Genomic DNA, 19,965 nt, shown 5'->3' on the forward strand with positions numbered 1-19,965 from the left:
ACTAATATTTCGAACATTGATTTATTAACCAAACATAAAGCCATTAGTTGCAATTTAATAATATTTTAAAGAGGTGCCACTGACATTGATTACTGTCACTATTAAATTCTAAAAGAGCATCAAATCTGATTTTTAAAAAAGTTGTTCATGCTTGTAAACCCATGATGCCGCCGTAGCGTTTTTCAAACACTAGGGGGCGCCACACTCCTGGCCTACGTAATTGTCCAGCCGGAAGTTCTAGCCATATTCATCGTTTTGAATCTGTAGTTAAGCTATGCTAACTGTCTGCTTTTTGTTAGAGAGAGCTAAAGTTGAAAACCTCAAGATTTATTAGCTATATGTATACGTACAAGATGTCGGCTGGTTGTTAAGGTCGCGGTGCGTGTGGAACAATGTAAAGTAATGTCAATTCGTCACGGTAAGTTCATCTTCAACGAACGTATTGTTCAGGAACTAGCTCGCCAGCTAACTTAGCTAACGGCAGCCCTGTCGTTACGTTAGCATTAGCTAGCTAACACGTTTGCTAGTAACGAAAGCAGGTTTGTCACCTGCCAACGTTAACGTTACACAGATGTTCCAGTGTAACCGCTGGGCAATAGCTTGTAATAGTTGCAATTGTGTGCAATTTATTTATTTTTTTGCAAACATTGCAACAGTTGTTTCAACGTTACGCTAGCTCGGTTTTTGGGGAAGTTTGGCCTTGTAATTTGAAGACAGTGGTTAACTGTCGCAAAAGAAAAAGTAATGGTCGAGTGGTGTAACTCAACCATCCTGCCTGTCAAGCTAGCGGATTTTGGTGCAGTCACATTAACTAGACCAACGGCATTTAACGTTGCTAAAAATGTTTTGGTCTCTTAGGTGTAGAAATGGGCAGTATTTCTATTACTTGTATTTGAAATACGTATTTCAATTACTTTTGAGTATTTTGTAATTTGTATTTGATAGGGCCGATAAAAAATCTAACGTAATTTGTCTCAAAATACTTTCTCCACGAATCAAAAAACAGTTCACGAGTTCAGTCTTCAGATCTTCAAGTTCAACGGATTGTCTGTCAATGTAAATATTTGATCTGAGTGTGACAGATGTCAACTAGCTTGATGTATAATGTATGTCTGGGTCTGGCTACATAGCCTATTGTATATACATGGTGATGGTTATAATATCAAGCTAGCGATCGATGCTAACATGCTAATGACGCTAGCATACTGTCTAGGCTAGTGCATAGCCAGTGTTTAGCAAGTCAACTTATCAGTGGAGTAGCTAGCTATAGGAAGAGGGAGATTGGGAGCTTGTATGTTCATGATAACCTTATCAAGAGACGTCTGACCATCTCATCTTGCACTGTATTACAAGTTATGCTGTATCTTCTCAATGTGAATGTCATAATGCCATATCAATTACTGGCAGATAATATAGTTCACAGTTAACCAGGCTGTGACAGTAGATGACCATTTGTTTAAAAAAAAACAACATTAAATATCCAATTTATTTTATTTAAAAGGCATATTATGAAAGTATTCTTAGTTTTATTATTTCATACATTCTACAGTTGACCAGGTGTACAACATGTCTCAGTACAGTCATTTATGATTTTAATTCTATATTTTTGCTTTTATAGTATACATAGGCATAATGTGTGATGCTATTCATATGTGATGAATATTTTCTTGTTGATACAAAGCCAAAGTTTATGGGCTGTTAAGTCTCATTAATAAACAAATATATATACATAATCAATCAAGTTGTCTTTTAATAGCTTTGCTTAGTTACATTGACATTCTGTATCCCAAACCTGAATGCTCTGCTATACCAAATTGTGAGAAAACAGAAAATCCAGAAAAAAGTATTTCCTATATTTTACACAATTTTTACATGTATTGTATTTTGTTACATTTTCTGGCACCAGTATTTTGTATTTTATTTGAATACATTTATTTGACGGGTATTTTGTATTTTGTATCAAAATACATTTTGATGTATTTTTGCCCATCTCTGCTTAGGTGTTGCCATTAAATGTAACGTTGTTAAATATTTCAAGCTTACAGTTATTTGTCAATGTTGGGTCAATTTGCCCACGTGGGCATTGGTATTACGTGTTAAGTCTAAGAGAAGACACCAGTGTTTTGTGATGGTGGTAATATTGATGATGATGATGATGATGATGATGATGATGATGATTGGGAATTGATTTATCTGACATGGTGTGATTCTGTATTTCAGACTTTGTTCGTTTACTATGAGCTCCCTATCAGCCCAGCTTCCGGCATCAAGCATATCATGCAGGACACTACCTGGAGATGGAAATCAGGTACACTTAGAAATAAACCATGTCTTCTGCTTTGCCTATCAATTATCCAACATTGCACTTCTAGTTCTTATCAAATCCTTAACGGTGGTACTCTTCCTTACCCCCCAGGTACAACCAAAAGCCCCTCTCCTGCAGATTCTTCGTGTTGCTGGAGCCCAGGAAGAAGTCTTCACGCTCAAAGAGGTGAGCTGTTCAGTGAAATGTAAAGTATGTTTGTTAGTATGCAGCCTGTTTTACTAAAGTGGTCAGTCCAGGTTTCAGTAGTCTTTTATACTGGGTAACTATAGGTAAAAATGTGCCTTGTGGTTTCTGATATTCAGTATTCTTTTTTTTTTTTTTTGTAGGTCATGCACTACTTGGGTCAGTACATCATGGGGAAGCAACTGTACGACAAACAGAGGCAGCACATAGTCCACTGCCAGGACGACCCTCTGGGAGAACTGCTGGAGGTGGAGAGCTTCTCCGTCAAAAACCCAAGGTAGTCACCCACGTCAACAATGGTCAACACTCAGTAATGCTCGACTATACATCTAAACATATACGTTTAAAATACAGAGGGCCATTCTAAATTCTCATATTCTCATTTCACAGCCCGGTGTATGAAATGCTCAAGAAATACTTGGTTGTGCTTGGTTCTTCTGGTAAGTGACACATTGATTTTCTGCTTCATATATTTATTTGAAATAATGATTCTGTCAGGGGGAATTTTTGTAGTTCAGTACATGTGTGAATACTTGTAATTCAATTGTGTCTTCTTCCTCTTAACTTTGTGATTGGATTCTATCTGTTATTTGCTTCTTTAACATGTTTTGAAGTGAATATCCCTGGGTATACGGTGGTTACCTATACATACATTCTACATCCAACTTTCTTTTTGCATACTTTGTGAGTGCTTGTGATAGTTTTTGCATCTCTTGGGGGATGCGGGGACCAGAACTACGCCATTTTGCAGCTTGTCCTGCAAAAGCCCCAGAAGAAGGCATTAAGTGTGAGAGTGTATTGTGCTATAATTAAAGGGTGGGGATGTCCTTTTTCTGTTACTGTGTCTCATCTGAAATGCAGACGCTGCAGAGAATCTTTCTGTGGGCCGTGAATGTGTAGAGGGCGGAGTGGAGGATCGTGGTCAGGTAAAACCGAAGCATGGTGCTAAGGAGAAACAGAGCCCCCCCAACCTTTCTCACCTCACTACACACAACTCTTGTGAATACAAAGGGACATGGCTGGCAGGCTAAGTGCAAAGCTGTTAATAAATAATATATTTTTGTCATAACATGCACTGACCACAGTGCTGGATTGAGACCAGTAGGCCTTGGTTTAGCTTAGTCACTAAGACTATAAAGCGAACTGCCGTGTGCTTGTGTGTAATGAGGAGGGAGGGTAAGGACTGCTGTCTTCGTTGGTGTGCATTTGTACAGAGTGGCACCGTCTCTGTACAGCCCCATCCTTGGTTTGGTCTGGTGGTACTCCACCAGCACCACCCAGTGGGTGGGGGGCAGAGTCACCCTCTCTGTCTGTCTCAGAGTTCTCTTCTCTGCTCCGAAACTGGAGGATCACAGCTCCTGATCCAGCCGCAGGCCTAGCAATAACCCCCCCCCCCCCCCCCAATGTTCCTTCACCTTTCTTCACCCCTCCTAAATCCACCTTGATGTGTAAGACTTTGTCTAACCCTGTTGAGCTTCAGTCCAATTTTGGTCCTTCGTCAGTGGCTTTATGAATCAAATGAGTTACTATATTTTTTAATTAAATCTCATGTTAAATCCACTTCAAGGTTCAGATTTAAGATCTGATCATACTTCAATATGTTTTTCAAAAGTCTATATTTCCTCTCAGCTGTGATTAATAGTTATTAATGTTAGACATGAGATGCATCTTAATAATTTTCTTGTTTTCTTTCTAATCTGAAAACCTCTTAATTTCTTTTCTGTATGTATGTATGTATGTATGTATGTATGTGTGTGTATATATATATATATATATATATATATATATATATATATATATATATATATATTACATACACACACTGTACAAGACCATGTATTTTGTACAGAATCTATGGATCTCTTAAAATAAGTAATTACTAAAATCCTTTGATTTAGTTTGCACAGACTACATATTAGAACAGTTTTTACTGGACTGGAACTGGATTTTTAAAATTTTTGACTCACTAGTTCATCACTGTGTTAATTAGTACACTGGCTTCCCCATCTCATCTTTCTCTATCCATCTTTTTTTTTTTACCCTCCACACGGTTTTGGTGCCCTAATAATTCTATCCTAAATTTGTTATGACCTCCCTCCCCACTGGTCCGTACCCTAACTGCCCAGCCCCCTTTTCCCTCGATCACATACCGAGAGGCCATCTTGAAAAGGAGCTGTGAGTCCTCCAAGAAGCTAGTTATGGCTCTGTGTTCTAATTTTTGTCCTTCACGTTTTCCCCCCTAGATGTGTGGAGGTGTGGTCAAAGCAGGACTGGAGGCCGTCAGTGATGGGCCTCTCCTGCAGACCCCCTCCCAGCGACGTCCTCGGGAGCCAGACGACGGTAAGCAAACGGTTCCAAATGTGCCCAGGACGAGACTCGCTCAAAATGAATTTAACGGTTCAACGCCTCTCCAGACTCCCTTGAAGGCCTGCCACGGTCAGCCTGCAAACGGCCCAAACTGGATGTTTCTTTGGACGAGTGGGACCTCTCTGGCCTGCCCTGGTGGTTTCTGGGTAATCTCCGTAGTAATTACAGCCGCAGGAGCAATGGCTCCACCGACATCCACACAAACCAAGTAAGAAAAGTTAATCTAATCACATTTGTTCAGGGTTAAGTTGTGAGATTTCAAGCTTAAAAACAGATGTAATTGCTTGTTGTCAAATTGCACGAATTGGAGTGTAACAGTGGTGGTCTGACTGATGTGTCAGCTGTCTCCCGCACAGGAGGAGGACACGGCCATTGTGTCGGACACCACCGACGACCTTTGGTTCCTGACCGAGGGTGGGAGTGAACAGGTGAGCGTGGAGATGAAAGAGGAAGGCAGCACAGGAGAAGGGGAGGCGCTACCTGAGGATGAGGATGAAGGAAGCAAGGAGGAGAAAGCAGATCGCGAGGTACCAGTTTGTTTCGGACATCATTGGCCAGGCACATACCACATATCATTCTAAAATAAATGTATTTACACTCTAGGATAATGTTTTGAGATGTTTGATCTAACGACTTGTATATTTATACAGATGCAGGAAGAGCCAGATGAAGACTCGCAGTGCCTAAGCGATGACACTGATACAGAGATCTCCACACAGGTTTGTATCTGTTTTTTTCTCCCTTTTTATTTTGTAGTTTTAGGTTTTGATTAGCTGTAGGTTAAAACTTAAACAATACAGATGTGTGACTTTGTGTTTGCCTTGCCCATTAGGATGCATGGCAGTGCACTGAGTGTAGGAAGTACAACACACCCCTCCAGAGGTACTGTGTTCGCTGCTGGGCTCTACGTAAGAACTGGTACAAAGATGTCCCCCGACTTGCCCATTCCCTCTCTGTTCCCGACATCCCAGCATGCAGCTCTCTCACCACCAACGATGAGGAAGATGACAGTGACACGGGCATTGACATCCCAGACTGCAGCAGGACAGTCTCTGACCCCGTCATCCTGCCCTCCCACTCCACAGCCGACCGCCCACTGCCCACTATGGCTACAGGGAAGGGCAAGGGGCCGTGGCCCTTCGGCTTCCACAAAGACGAGCAGCTCTCGGGAGGGGAGAGCCAGGAAAACCTGGGCATGGAGATTGAAGAGGTTAAGCCTGAGGCACTTCTGGAGCCTTGCAAGCTGTGTCGAGTGCGACCACGCAACGGAAATATAATTCACGGACGCACGGCTCACCTTATAACCTGTTTCCCATGTGCAAGGAAGCTGCACAAGTTCCATGCTCCTTGTCCAGGATGTGGGAAGATCATTCAAAAAGTTATTAAGATATTCATCCTCTAAAAGGGACACGCACACACATCTGTCAGACTCCGGGGAACTCAACAACACAAACACATTTGACCACATGGATGCATGCGCTCTGGTCCACACTCTCTGCTCGTAGATACACACAAGATGTGCACCTTAAAACGTACAATGATACACACGAAATATAGCACTTGGTGAAGCTTGCTCCTGGTTGCATGGTCTATTCTGCATCACACTGCCTCTGAAGTATTTTGGGATGAAACCTTGGACACAAGAGTTTGTCATGCCCGATTGGTGCCACATTTAAATAAGGGACATATAAAGAAAGGCAGATTTATTTATTTATTAGAAGAGCTATTTAATTTCATGAAAGCTTTTTTTTTTTTTTTTTCCCAGGCTGTGGATCTTCTCATTTATTTTTGAATGGTGCCATTTTTTAACAAGATTGCTAGCTTTAGTTCTATTAGTTTTGATTTTCTTCCTCCATAGATTCACTTCAGTCATCTGGACAGAAATGGAAAGATCAGTCCAGTTATTCAACTACAATAATATTTTTGTAAGCATCTTCTAGGCTATTTTGTTGTATATATTTTAACTGTTTTCCTATCCTCTTGTTGCTCTGACATTTTAGTTATGAAGATAACTTGAAGGAAGAACAGGAAAACAGTGATTTTGTTGTCAATGGCTGCAGCTCCATGAAAGTATCCTCCTCAGCTTTTCTTAAAAAAATAAATATATAATTATTAGCATAATTGAATGTACTGTAAAATACAAGTGTGGGTGGCTTAAGTCCTGTTTCTCTCAACATAGTATTTTAAAATGTAGAATTGAATTTAACCTGCTTGAGAATGCACAGCTGAAGTATTTACTGTACTTTCCTCTCGGGGTAGTAATTTGATGTTAATATGTATTCAATACCTAATATTTACGATTGCCACGCCACTGGTGACAGTTCTGCCTCCAGTAAGTTATGTTCTATAATTGTTTAATGTTTAAATGTTACTGTTCAGAAAAGGCTACTTTACATCCCTTCCCGAACATATGATGAATGAACAATTTCTGTATATTTTGTATTTAATTTATTTATGATTTAAGTTTTGATTGATTGGATGATCAACTTGAATGAAGCAGGGAAAGGCTGCACTTGTTACAGAGCTCTAATGTGTACTTTTACAGAAAACTTACTTTCTGAACGATAGATGGAAAATCTTAAACTAAACTAAATTACTAAATGTACCATGTCAAAAAATGACTGGAGTACTTATTGGGAGTTGGAGGTTTGTTTTCAGCGTTACACTGCCATGTAATGACTTTTAAGTTGTGTATTATAGAATTTATGTTGATGGATTATTTGAAGAATGTATTGTTGTACCATGTAGATACGATCTACTCTCAGTAAGCGTGTGAGCTGCCTACCAATACCAGCGGCTCTCTAACGCTCAGTGACATGAAGCATTTACCTCTCAGCTCTGCTCTGCGGAGAGAGAATATTACAGATCTTTGATCGGCTCTTCACTTGTGTTTAATCTTTCTGCCAGCAGGTGGGGAGAAGTATGAATATGGTATCTGGTGTACAGTACCAGTAATAACATGTAAAGCATATATAGAGCATGCCTCCTATCGTGACTAGAGCCAGCACTGAGCTGGTGTGAGAGCTATATTAGCTATATAAATGCTATAATAGGTTATTGTAGGCTGTTGTACTTATCGCCATAAATGTGCTTCGAGGAAAAACAAACCTCTTACTAAAGATGTCATAAATATGACTTAGCTTACATATTATACCCATGATCCTTGTTCAGAATGATTGACTTGTTACAGGTATTGACATTAAGACTTTAACAGCTAATGTAGTTTCTTTTCTTTCTTTTTTTTATTTAACCTGTCATGGAATGAAATGAGTTGTTTTGTAAAGCAATAAAGAGTTAATTGTTTGTGTGTGTGTGTGTGGGTGTGTGTGTGGGGGAGAGTGAGTGAGTGAGAAGTATAAGTTATTGTGTGACAGGCCAGCTGTCATGTGTTCTCTCCTCTGCTTACTCACCGTCCTGCTTCTTGTGTCTGCTGTATTTTAGGGACAGACACCCTGTCCTCTTGTCTACAGTATATACTGTATTTTGATGCAACACATTCTGCCTAGGGAAGCTATCTTATCCCAAGATATTGTATAGATAATAATTACCCATTAGGGAAAATTCCCTATGAAGCTCTCCACCATCTGAAAACACAAGGGTTCACTAAAGCCTAGAGGAATAGCTTGTACAGACATAATTTCATTAAATATGAGTAATTTCATACAAGTGAGATAAATGTATTTTTAAAGGTCTTTGAAGCTGTAGTTTTACTCAGGGCTTTACAGGGGATATTCTAGGTTAAAACATCAAAGGTGAAGGAAGTATTCAGATTTGTTTCTTTGATACCATGTTTTAAAAATACTCAATTCCAAGTAAAGGTTCTGCAATTACCTAAGTACATGTGTATTATCAGTTAATTGTACTTTAAGTATTAAAAGAAAACATACTCGATATAGAAAAATGGTCCCAGACTGTTATACTAATACATAATTAGATTACTATTGCATTAGTGCATAAGCACTTTTCTTAGTTGAGGTGGAGTTCATTTTAACTCTAATGACTATGCTAACCATGGATGAATTTGATTTGGTATCTAAAACCTTAGAAAATAGGGAGAAAAGTCCATCACAATTACGTGGAGCCCAAAGGGACATCTTCACATTGATGTTTGTCCAACCAATAGTCCAAACCTCTAAATGATTCAGTTTACTGTAACGTTACAGAGGTAAAGCATACATTCTCACATTTTAGAGGATGGAACTGACCAGCATATTTGCATGAAAAATGAGTGAAACAAATATCAAAAATATATAATCACAAACAATTTCTTGCTATCGACTAATCAATAAATCAGCTAAACATTTCAACTCTAATTGAATGTACTGTTGGCTAGTTGAATCTACAGCAATGCAGCATATTGCATGAGATTTTAATTGGTGAAGTCTAACTCAAATAATTGTAGTGAAGTGGAAATACTGCAGCTTAAGTATTTTGTGTAACTTGTACTCGGGTACAGTACTGAAGACAGGCCTACTTAAGTTACATTCCACCGTTGGCAAACATCCCATCTGAGGGGGTGTTGCTGTCCTCCCTGTGACTTGCCCTACAGTATTAAATGCTCGTGACAGCCGTACTAAAATGCTTTGCGGACTCTGCATCTAACTCAAGAATGGCATACTGTTTTGTCCGCAGCGTCTGGCAAGTCTCACAGCGTAGAGACGGAAGAATGGCACGACACCCCCAGTGACAAGGCACCCGGAGCTTGGCAGCTCCAGAATGGCACGGCCCAGGGAGTGGTAGGGGATCTGCATGTTTCCATGGCGACAGTACATCTATCCCAACATCCCAGAATAACTTAACACATTCTCCCTTTATCCCCTATTGCGTATATGCAATACTTCCTACAGAGAAAATAGTTAAGATAGAAGCTCTCTGCTGAACATCGCTCCCATACTTTTGCCCATTTTGATCATTTTATTGCTCTCACTGGCTTTCTCGTACTTTTGATGCACCTTTATAAATATATATATATATCATAAATATACATCTCTGTATAATGTCTTTTTGTCTCCTTTGTCTGCATACCTCCTGCCTGTTTACCCTCTTTTGCTTTCTTCTGGTTGTGTGTCTGGATATCTGTAACCGTATCTCTGTGTACAGGACTTTTCTTTCACCTCCACACACACACACACACACACACACACACACACACACACACACACACACACACACGCTTTCCCTCTGTTGTGTCCGGCTATTTGGTCGCTCCAGAAACCAGGCCGCTATATTTGTCCCGCTGCTGACACGAGAGAAGGTCAGTGGAGCCAGATATACAGAAAAAGGCATAAAGACAAAGTTAATTTCAAAATAAGAGTTGACATGAGGAGGAAAATAGAGATGTGACACATTAAAATGAGATTAGAGTAGACATATTTTAGAGCTTTCCTGGTACCCACAGCAGGAGGTCTGATATGGAAGATGATATACGGAAGCTGGGCTGAGCATAGTTTCCACATAGCTATCCACTCACATCTCACAACACTGCAGTCACACACCACTGGCCTCAGACAGGATTCAGCCGTGTCTCCTAGAGGAGCAATGCAGATTGTGGTTTACACTTGGTCAACGTCTAGGTGTAAATTGCCTTCAAATTAAACTGGATAGATTTGATGAGGGCCTGGCTTTACCCGGTGAAATGGCATTTTCTATTTTGAGTTATCACAGAACCTGTGGCAGTATTGGAATATGATGTCACATTGGAGCACGGGATATTTACATTGAATATCTTTTGGGCTATCATATGTTGCAAAATATGTTTGTGGGAAGTGGCTTATGCGTGTAAATATGAGTATGCATATGTGTTTGTCCATGTGTGCTGGAGCCTCGCAGTGAGCGGGATGCCAGTACAGGGAAGGGCAGCGGATGGCTCAGGGGCTCAGTCCATTCCTGTGATTTAACATGACACCACTTGCACTAAGACTGCGACAGCTGCATATGCACATGCCGGCCATTCTGTTTGTTGTAGGGGATTACCCTGCGATAAAAGCCCCAGTGAGCAGCAGCATGGCTGGGCTACAGAACTACTGTTTCCCTCCTGACTTAGAAAGCTTTCTCCAGGCCTCCAGAGCCCTGTGAAAACACAGGTGTGGGCACTTCATTCTGAACTGCAATGAATGGGAGTATTCTCCCGGTGATTAGTTGGGCCGTAGTAGTGTCACATCACCTTCAGGCATCAGTCAAGTCAGCACTCCAGCTTATGTAAGGTTCATTACTCAACAGAATTAGTGCATGGGGCGTAGTAGAGTAGTAATCAGCTCAGACTGCTCCCATTCACTCACCTCAGAGTAGTTGGCTGATTGATTTGCTTTCATGGTGTTGTGTTTATTATGGTGGTCTGACAGGAGCACACTGCCTTGTCATCTATCACCAATATTGTTGTGTAGTCAGCATAAAATCACCATGATCTGAGAGAAGAGAGTTGTTTCTGATAACAGAAAACTGTTATCACAGGGTTTAGTAATGGACATGCAGTTATCATAGCGACTGTAAAGAAACAGTCTCCGAGGAGACAAAGTTCTATTGCTGTCACTATGGTGACTATGTCCCCTCTGGAAGGCACTTATCCAGTCCAGTACATTGTTGCATGAGTCCAGACTTCAACCAGAACAATGCATACCAGTATAACACAGAAACACTGCAGTTTAAATACAGAAATAGACCGCACATTCTTTAATAAATGAAATATGTATCCCATGTTTATGTTGCTCCTACCACAACCATGTTCACTATATATTTAAATGCACCCACTGTTTAATGATGTCAATTAATTTCATTACATATTAAGGAACTATTTAAATTTGTATTTAGTCAAAACATACAATTCGAACACATCTAATGAATCAGGTTTTAGATGATGAATTAATATTTACTTTGGTTTAAATAAATCTTTTCCAGCAATCACAGCAACTCAAATAACAAACATTGTCTCGGTTTTCACTATAAATTGTACAACAACATATAGTTATATCATGGAAACCTATTAGTCACTGGTTATTGTGTATCATATTTTATCTCACTGGATAGAGGTCCTTGTTTATCCCCCTTTAATCAACACTGCTCCACTCTTGTTATGTTATTCTCCTCTTACATATCTGAGATTTCCCGACTGCGCTCAGATGACAGTTCTCCAGGTCAGTGATGATCTTGAGGCTAACCTGGGGTGAGGAGGACTGATCCCTCCCCCCTCCTCCCTCCTGCTCAGCTGTCCCGCAATGTGCTGCTGCTTGTCACTGAGGAGAAGTGGAACAGTGTTGCCAGTGACAGGGCAATCCCTGCACACACACACACAAGCAAAACACGCACGCACGCACGCACACACACACACACACACACACACACACACACACACACACACACACACACAGGGACCCATATACACTTGCATACACATGCATTGTGGATTTTAAGTTGAAACACTTTTTTGAGTGTAAATAATTTGGCTTCTACTGCTTTAAATCACAGTTTCCATCAGCCTTACAGCAACTCTGTTATTGCTTTCTTTAAAATCAAATCAAATATGATTATAAATATTCAAATATATTTTATTTTATGTTACCTCATGTGGGTGATTAAGGTGCAAAGAGCTGAAATAAAAGTACCAGTCTGAAAATATAGATCAAATGTAATAATGTAATTTTCACTTGAGTGAATATTTGATGTGATCCGTATTTTGTTAGTCTACTTTGTTATCCTCACTGAATTTAGGATAGAAGATACAAAGTGCAGTATCTGCAAACAATAAACTCTGGATCTCTAGTTTACTCTGATCTCAAGTGTTCACTTCAAAATGCTGAGAGGGGACTTGTTCCTCAAACAAGACACAAGTGTGTACCTGAAACAACTACAAAACACACACGTGCAAGATCTCTGGTTCTGCTGACAATGGGTTACGATGACAGAGGGTTATGAGTGACTCTGACACACTGCACACCCCCTCCCTGCTGTACCCCTGAGAGCCACACAGGCGTCTTTGTACTCGCTCCACCATCAGTGACTATCCATCACAGACTAACCTGACAGCCCACCGCAGCCCTGCGCCAAGCCTCGACTCTGCACTTTGCCTCAACCCCAAACCCAAACCCGAGCCCAAAGCCCGGGAATAGGCCACGAGCCACCAGCCAGTCATGCCAGACCACTGCCGGGCCTCCCAAAGGGTTGTTGTGTCTGCAACGACAAGTTATATCATCTTTTATTGAAAGGGATACTTTCACTCACCGAACATTATTTTTGTTTTAATTGTAAATATAACTTCATTGTTAATATCCCAAAAATGTGAGAATAAAGAATAAATAAAATACTGGAATAGGTAGACATAAGAACAAAATGGTATAACAATAGTTAGAATTAAAGAAGAGAATAATTAATAGAGAAATATAGTGACTTTCTTGCGAATGTCTTAATCCCTCAAACAGACTGTCTAAAAGCAGACATTTAAACTTGTAATAACAGGAGTAACACAGGTGTGATTAATTACAATGATTACAGCTCTGCTCCATGTAGGTGTGCCAGTAAATTATCCCCCGCTGAGCCAGCATGTGCCATAGCATGACCCTGGAACTGACACATTTATATAAAATGCACCCATAATTAATGTAATTAATTACACCTGCGCTTTTTCTAAATGTCAAACGTCGGCCCTGACGCACTTCATAATACATGCTCTTTAAAGTGATGTGCTGTGAGATAGCTGTTAGATAAAACATTCCAAGATACCATTACTCAGTTTGTCTTACAAAGAACTGAAAAAATTACTAAAAAAACTAAACAAAAAAACTGAGCTCTGTGCTGTAAACTTTTAAATGGCAACTTGTAGGAATAACTATGAAGCTTCTACAGATGCTTGATCAGACTAATGATCAGACACATTCTGATCATCAGACACGTTCAAATAAAGAAAGTCACAAATATTTCCTACTCCTATGCCTTTACCAGAATCAGCTTTATTGGTACGCATACATGGAATTTGACTCCGGTTACACATTGCTCTCATCGTACATACGTACATAGAATATACAAATAAACAAGAGAAATATAAAAACAAGGACATTAAAGACAACAAAGTAGAACAGAGAAACTAAGCATAAACATTTAACATTGAACTACTATGTACAATGTAAATATATATCAAAGAATATATATGAGCATAAAGAACATAAAAAACAACAACAATGACTCAAAGTTAATTTCCTAATTTCACAGTTTAATTTAAAATCAACCAATAACTTGCTTTGTTTGCCAACTAAAATGTAGCTACTGTAACAAGAGTTTAGTGATGCCACAGCAATATGCAGTATATGAATACCCACACTATTTACTATCTGCACTGGTAGTTTTATGAAAAGCTGCAGCTAGCGCGCTCTAAAGGCTGGTGCTAGCTGACCACACGGTCCTCTCTGTTAAGCTGTGTTCATCTCATGGTCATAACCTTTATAGCTTGGTATTTCTTTTTACTCTCAATTTTAATCAATTAACTATATTTTGTCTATGTAACACAACTTTTATTTTTTGACTGAAATTAATTATCTTTTTGGTTGTCTTTGTTGTCTTTGGGGCCACACAGTTGAGTGATGCAAGACAAACTTATAGTAGAAATACACTGGATTGTAACACATCTCCCACTATGCCAGTCATTCTAGGCCACTTCTCTGCTGACAGAATTGTGTGTTTTGGCTGTTTGTTAGCGGAAGCCAGTCTGAATTAGCTGGTGAACTGTTAGGTGAGACATGTCCTGGAAGGATTAACACCTGGTGGCTAGGCTAACACTGCGACTTAATAGAAGAGGTCAGAACAACAAAAAAGGCCATACCTCTGCACGCTTATCTGATTGTTGTTCTGAGAGTCGCGGGAGCCAGTCAACTTGGTTTTCGACTTACTATACTATACTCTGTCCAGTCCTGCACAGGCCTGTCTGACTCTGAGTCCACCATAGCTCAGAAGGTCACTTGCATCACCCTGTGCAATAATTTTTGAAAGTCAGTAGATATGAATGTGGCTACATAAAACCAAAACCCAGCAATGGCATGAGCTTCTATGCCACCTAAGCTTTTACATACTTAGGATCGACCTAGTTGATCACTCTGAACTTACAGTCACAACAAAGTACAAATGTTTATCTAATGTGACCTAGTTTTGAGTAAACAATCTCTGGCCTCATTTCTTTCCCATCCAGAACTAGGAGTCAAACAACTTCTTGTCATTGCTTATCATTGGCTCCTTGTAGAAGTGACAGCTGTCCCCAGACTGTCCCTACTGCCCCCTCCTCCACCCCCATACATAAAGTCCCAGGGGACTTTATGTATGGTGTCATGGAGGGAGGCGCGAGTCTGGGATTAGCTCATTAAGACAGACATCTTTGATCCAAGGTATAACTACCATTTCCACAGCAACTTGATCATATCCTGGCCTCTTCAGACACACAAGAGCGCACAAACCCACACAAGGGTGCATACACACACACACACACACACACACACACACACACACACACACACACACACACACACATACGTATGGGTCTTAAAGCCCTAGAGAGCAGGGCCCAACAGAGATGTGAAGTGTAGATGTGCAGCAACAGCTAAACGTCGTGTCAGGTTTCTGGGGGCTCGTGCTAAATTTAACCCTGTGATCCTGCAGCAGGCAGAGGGGTTTAAATGCCAGCCTACAGTTGCTCGCCACCAGTTGTTCTCCACACGTCTTCCACTCATCACAAACTCAGGCCGGGGACGAAGACAGGCACACTCACGTACACTCTGACACTCACGGTTCAGGCGCAGGACTGAACACCACATACAGTAGAGCAGTTCCAAGGGGAGCAGGAATCTTTGTCCCCTTCAGACCACAGCATTGTCCAGTATGGAGCTTTTTGAGACCAACCCTTACTTCTTCCCTGACCAGCGCTTCTACGAGGGTGGGGACAGCTACTTCCCTTCTCGTCTGCCTGGGGGGTACGACCAATCCACCTACCAGGATAGGAACTCCATGATGGGCTTGTGTGGAAATCTGTCTGGGGGTGTTGGAGTTGGGTTGACAGGAACAGAGGACAAAGCCTCTCCGTCCAGCATGTCACCTCACTCCGAGCCCCACTGCCCGGGTCAGTGCCTGCCCTGGGCCTGTAAGCTGTGCAAAAGAAAGACGGTTACCATGGACCGCCGGAGAGCGGCCACAATGAGGGAGAAGCGGCGTCTGAAGAAGGTGAATGAGGCCTTTGATGCTCTGAAGAGGAGCACCCTGATGAACCCAAACCAGAGGCTGCCCAAGGTTGAGATCTTGCGGAGTGCCATCCAGTATATCGAAAGGCTGCAGGCCCTGGTGTCTTCCCTCAACCAGCAGGACACTGAGACGGGACAGCAGGGACTGCACTACCGACCCAGCCCGGCCCAACCCAGAGTGAGTAGGACAGAGGAGGGATGATTAGAAGCAGAAGGTCACATATTCATGACTGAGAAGACAGCCAAAAGAACAAACAAGGAAAAAACATAAAGAGGTAGAAGATGTTTTGACAAAGATTAAATGAAAGTAAAGGAAGAGATAGAAGACAAGGCAAAATTTGGAAAATTTGTCAAAGGTAAAATGTTCTTGACAATGTGTGACTTTGATGAACTGATACACATTAAAGCATGCTTCACAATCGTCAGTGTGGCTAAGTTTTAAGGTTTGGGGTGGAATGGCTGGTGTGGAATGAACAGATACACTTTCTGTTATTGTCTCGCAGTTATTTAAAGAGGTTTTTAAGATTATAATCCAGTGTTCAGTTGTAATGTGTCAGACTACAGAAAGCTTTCGCATATTTGAAGGTTCAAAGAGACAATGATGACAAACTGACGAGACAGGTGCCAAAATATATCAATCCGACAACGATTACCGGCTGTGTTTACGGATTGAAAAGTCTTGCTTCTCTGGTTTAGATGCTGTTAATCATGTTCATTTGCCTCTGAGGACTGTTACAGGATGCATTAGTGGTGGTGGTGGTGGTGTGTGTGTGTGTGTGTGTGTGTGCCGTGTCATAACCGGAGTGACTGACAGCAACTTCTGCGTGTGCATCTCCATGGTAACAGGTGTCGTCAAGCGAGCCCAGTTCAGGCAGCACCTGCTGCAGTAGCCCAGAGTGGAGCAGCACTCCAGAGCAGTGCACACAGAGCTACAGCAGCGAGGGTGAGTACTCTTCACACACAGTCTCATTAGACAGCACAAGCAGATCTGTGCACCCCTCACTCAGTTAATGTGTGACTTGATCTCTTTTGCAGATCTCCTGAGTGCTGCTGACTCTCCAGAGCAGGGGAACATGCGTGCCCTGACCTCCATCGTGGACAGCATCAGTGCTGCAGGCGGACCTGTGGCCTTTCCTGTGGACATTTCCAAATAGGGCCTTCAAACAGCGGACCCAGAGGTGCACAGAGAGCCACAGACAAAAAAACAAAAATGACAATTGGCAAAGCAGGCTGATAACCGGTCCAATTTAATTTATTTTTTAGCTCTACTGATCTGAGTGTCTTATGCTAAAATTTTTAAATATTATTTGAATTGTAACTCTGCTGATCAATAGGTCTGCTAGCCAAACTGAATTACTCCTGTTCACAATGAGGCCTTATTCCCTTTATTTCCTGCCTTATCCTCGGTCCAGACCTGTCTGTCAGAGCCACTGGAGCTTAGTCTAACTAGAGATTCAAGAACTTTACTGCATGAACCCAACACTTAGTTACTAGAGTGGATCTCTGTTAGGCTTGCCTTCAGTCTGATTGAGACACAGAGGAAGGATGAAGCCTGTTTTTCTTCTTACTTAATTTAAGTTTTCCTCTTTTCGAAACCTTTCCCTGATCCCTTGATCTTTGTGTGTGTTCATTTATGGGGCCAATATGTACCATGGCAGTTTTGACCAAGATCTGCTTAATTTAAACTGGTTATGAATGCTAGTGATGTAAATACGTTCCCTTTTTCTACAGAGTGGTTTTGCCATTTTATTTTTTATTTTTTGCTAACTTATTTTTGACTTTTATAACTAAGATTGTTGTGTATTTGTAGATGTTCTAAAAAGTGATATTTTCTGTCCAAATCTTTCAATAAAGACCATTTTCAATACATTGTCCTTAATGAGATACTTTGACTGCGATAACATAAAAAAGAACACAACATCCAAAATCTTTAAAAAACAGCTTTACTTATGTCTATATAGTGCCATAAATACTGTTCACTTTTTTTAAATAGCCAAATAATAAAATCTTGATTTGTCAGCATTGTTTCACACCTGGAATAAAGACACAGTACTCATAGCTGCCACATAGCACATTACACCTTTTAGACACCTTGGAAAAACTCTAAAATAAAAAAAACACCCATCCAGCACTTCACTGGTTCATATGCTGTGTTCTCATTGGATGAGGAGTTGGTCAGCCAAGAGTACTGACTGCTCACTGGCACGTCTCCATGGCAAATAAATGGGAGGTGACGGGACGGGATTAGAAGAGTCCGTCACATTGAGCAGTTTTCATGTTTATCATTGGCTGATGTTGAGCAGCAGTTTACAGTTTGATTTGAGAGAAAGTAAGGATTCAACAGAGAGGAGCTACAGTGTTCACACTACCCGTCCACAGAGAAAAGTCATGGTCACACGGCTGGGGTCGGCCTTTCACACACAGATTCTCCACACCTTTTGAGCAGAGAGACTCATTTGCTCACACACACACACACACACACACACACACACACACACACACACACACACACACACACACACACACACACACACACACACACAGAGACACACAAGCATACTCTTCATATTAAAGGATTCTCTCTATTCTAGGCTACATAGTGTCATACTGAAGGCGAGAGAGGCGAAAAGAGGAGAGGTAACAGCTACATAGTGTCAAAAGATGAGGAGGAGGGAAAAGGAAAGAACAGGAGAAGAGGCAAAGAGAGAAGTCTGAAATTGGACCCATGAACCTGTGAAGAGTCCTTGTAGAAACACACCCCTTCCTTAGTGAGACCCTCCCACTAACAAGTCACACACTTACAGCATACAGCAAAAGACACACAAAGGTCCGACACAGAGAGAAAGAGAAAGAGAGAGAAAAAGAGAGAACAGTCACTATCGAATACAGGGCATTGGGTTTCATACAGCAATGATATTATATTATTTTCCATATATATTTCCAATATATATATATATATATATATATATATATATATATATATATATATATATATATATATATATATATATATATAATATTTCTATAAAAAACATAAGTCATCCATTTTATGTACAGAGACGATAAATGAGTAATACCTTGCATAACCGGTAGAGGGGCAATGTGCAGTGGGATCTGCCATTTATACAAGTATTCATCATTCCCAAATCCAAATCAACAACGTCTCACCATCCCTATGAATCTTTTTTTTTACACCGACTGACTTTTTGTGTTGCAGAGGTCCTGATGACACTGGAAGATTGGTTTGGACTTGGCCATGTTGACAGATTAGAACCAGACAAGAACCCACAGCTGAGACCAGGGGGAGCAGGAGCACAACACCACAATAACAAGGCTACTGGGAGCACTGGGGATAAACTGGGAGAGACAGGGATGAGTCTCCTTTACAGCAGCGAGCGCAGCCAATGAGCACTCTCAAAGAGTTCAGAGATCAGAGCTGGTCTCTGTATTGCACGTGTCCGAAGGAGAGGTGAGAGGTGAACGTTGGGAGGTGAGGCCGGGCAACAAAAGGGGGGTGGAGACCCCTCTTCAGTGGCACCCAGGACTCCCTATCCAGATTTGGCATATCACTCTCAAAAGGCCGCAAGCATGTGTCCGTATAAGTAATGAGAATGCACTGGAAGAGAGAACAAATGGTGAGGAATGTTAGAAGGGAGGGAGGGGAAATACTTTGTACAATACAAGCAGATGATAGAACAAATATCTTCAAATTAAACCACTCTGCACCTATTGACTTATAGTGGATTTAAAAAACTAGGGCTGAGCAATAATTCAGTATTATCGTATATAGACTTTAAGCAGAACTATATCCTGTACAATCATATCATTATCGTTGTACACAATGCTGCTGTGTATATGAATGATTCCAAGGAGAAGAGAATA

At 41.0% G+C, this 19,965-nt stretch overlaps 3 protein-coding genes across 12 annotated transcripts in view; 2 read left to right on the forward strand and 1 right to left on the reverse strand.

The window, feature by feature from the left end:
* Positions 1-242: 242 nt before the first annotated feature.
* Positions 243-8,179, forward strand: mdm4 (MDM4 regulator of p53). Of its 2 annotated transcripts, none has more exons than XM_068720151.1 (11): positions 243-418; positions 2,221-2,308; positions 2,417-2,491; positions 2,653-2,786; positions 2,900-2,949; positions 3,371-3,435; positions 4,753-4,849; positions 4,924-5,084; positions 5,218-5,403; positions 5,527-5,595; positions 5,709-8,179. In XM_068720151.1, the coding sequence occupies exons 2-11, from the start codon at positions 2,237-2,239 to the stop codon at positions 6,276-6,278; spliced, it is 1,479 nt and encodes a 492-aa protein (XP_068576252.1). In that variant the 5' UTR covers positions 243-418; positions 2,221-2,236; the 3' UTR covers positions 6,279-8,179. The 2 variants fall into 2 exon arrangements, with proteins under 2 accessions (XP_068576252.1, XP_068576253.1); XM_068720152.1 differs by having other exon boundaries at positions 5,233-5,403.
* Positions 8,180-15,701: 7,522 nt separating this feature from the next.
* On the forward strand, positions 15,702-17,237 carry myog (myogenin). Its single transcript, XM_068720073.1, has 3 exons — positions 15,702-16,261; positions 16,930-17,026; positions 17,119-17,237. Exons 1-3 carry the CDS (start codon positions 15,728-15,730, stop codon positions 17,235-17,237), a joined length of 750 nt encoding a protein of 249 aa, XP_068576174.1. The 5' UTR covers positions 15,702-15,727.
* Positions 17,238-19,121: 1,884 nt separating this feature from the next.
* ppfia4 (PTPRF interacting protein alpha 4) overlaps positions 19,122-19,965 on the reverse strand; it is a 63,145-nt gene continuing 62,301 nt past the window's right edge. For all 9 annotated transcript variants that reach the window (XM_068720065.1, XM_068720069.1, XM_068720071.1 and 6 more), the window contains one exon: positions 19,122-19,699. Coding sequence is in view for 3 of the 9 variants with exons in the window: in XM_068720071.1 (XP_068576172.1) it covers positions 19,656-19,699 (44 nt within the window). In the remaining 6 variants the exon portion in view is untranslated. The remainder of the gene's footprint in view (positions 19,700-19,965) is intronic.

The sequence above is a fragment of the Cebidichthys violaceus genome, unplaced genomic scaffold, assembly GCF_023349555.1.
Source record: "Cebidichthys violaceus isolate CVI_PGR_0920_01 unplaced genomic scaffold, fCebVio1.0.p SCAF_25, whole genome shotgun sequence".
NCBI lineage: Eukaryota > Metazoa > Chordata > Actinopteri > Perciformes > Stichaeidae > Cebidichthys > Cebidichthys violaceus.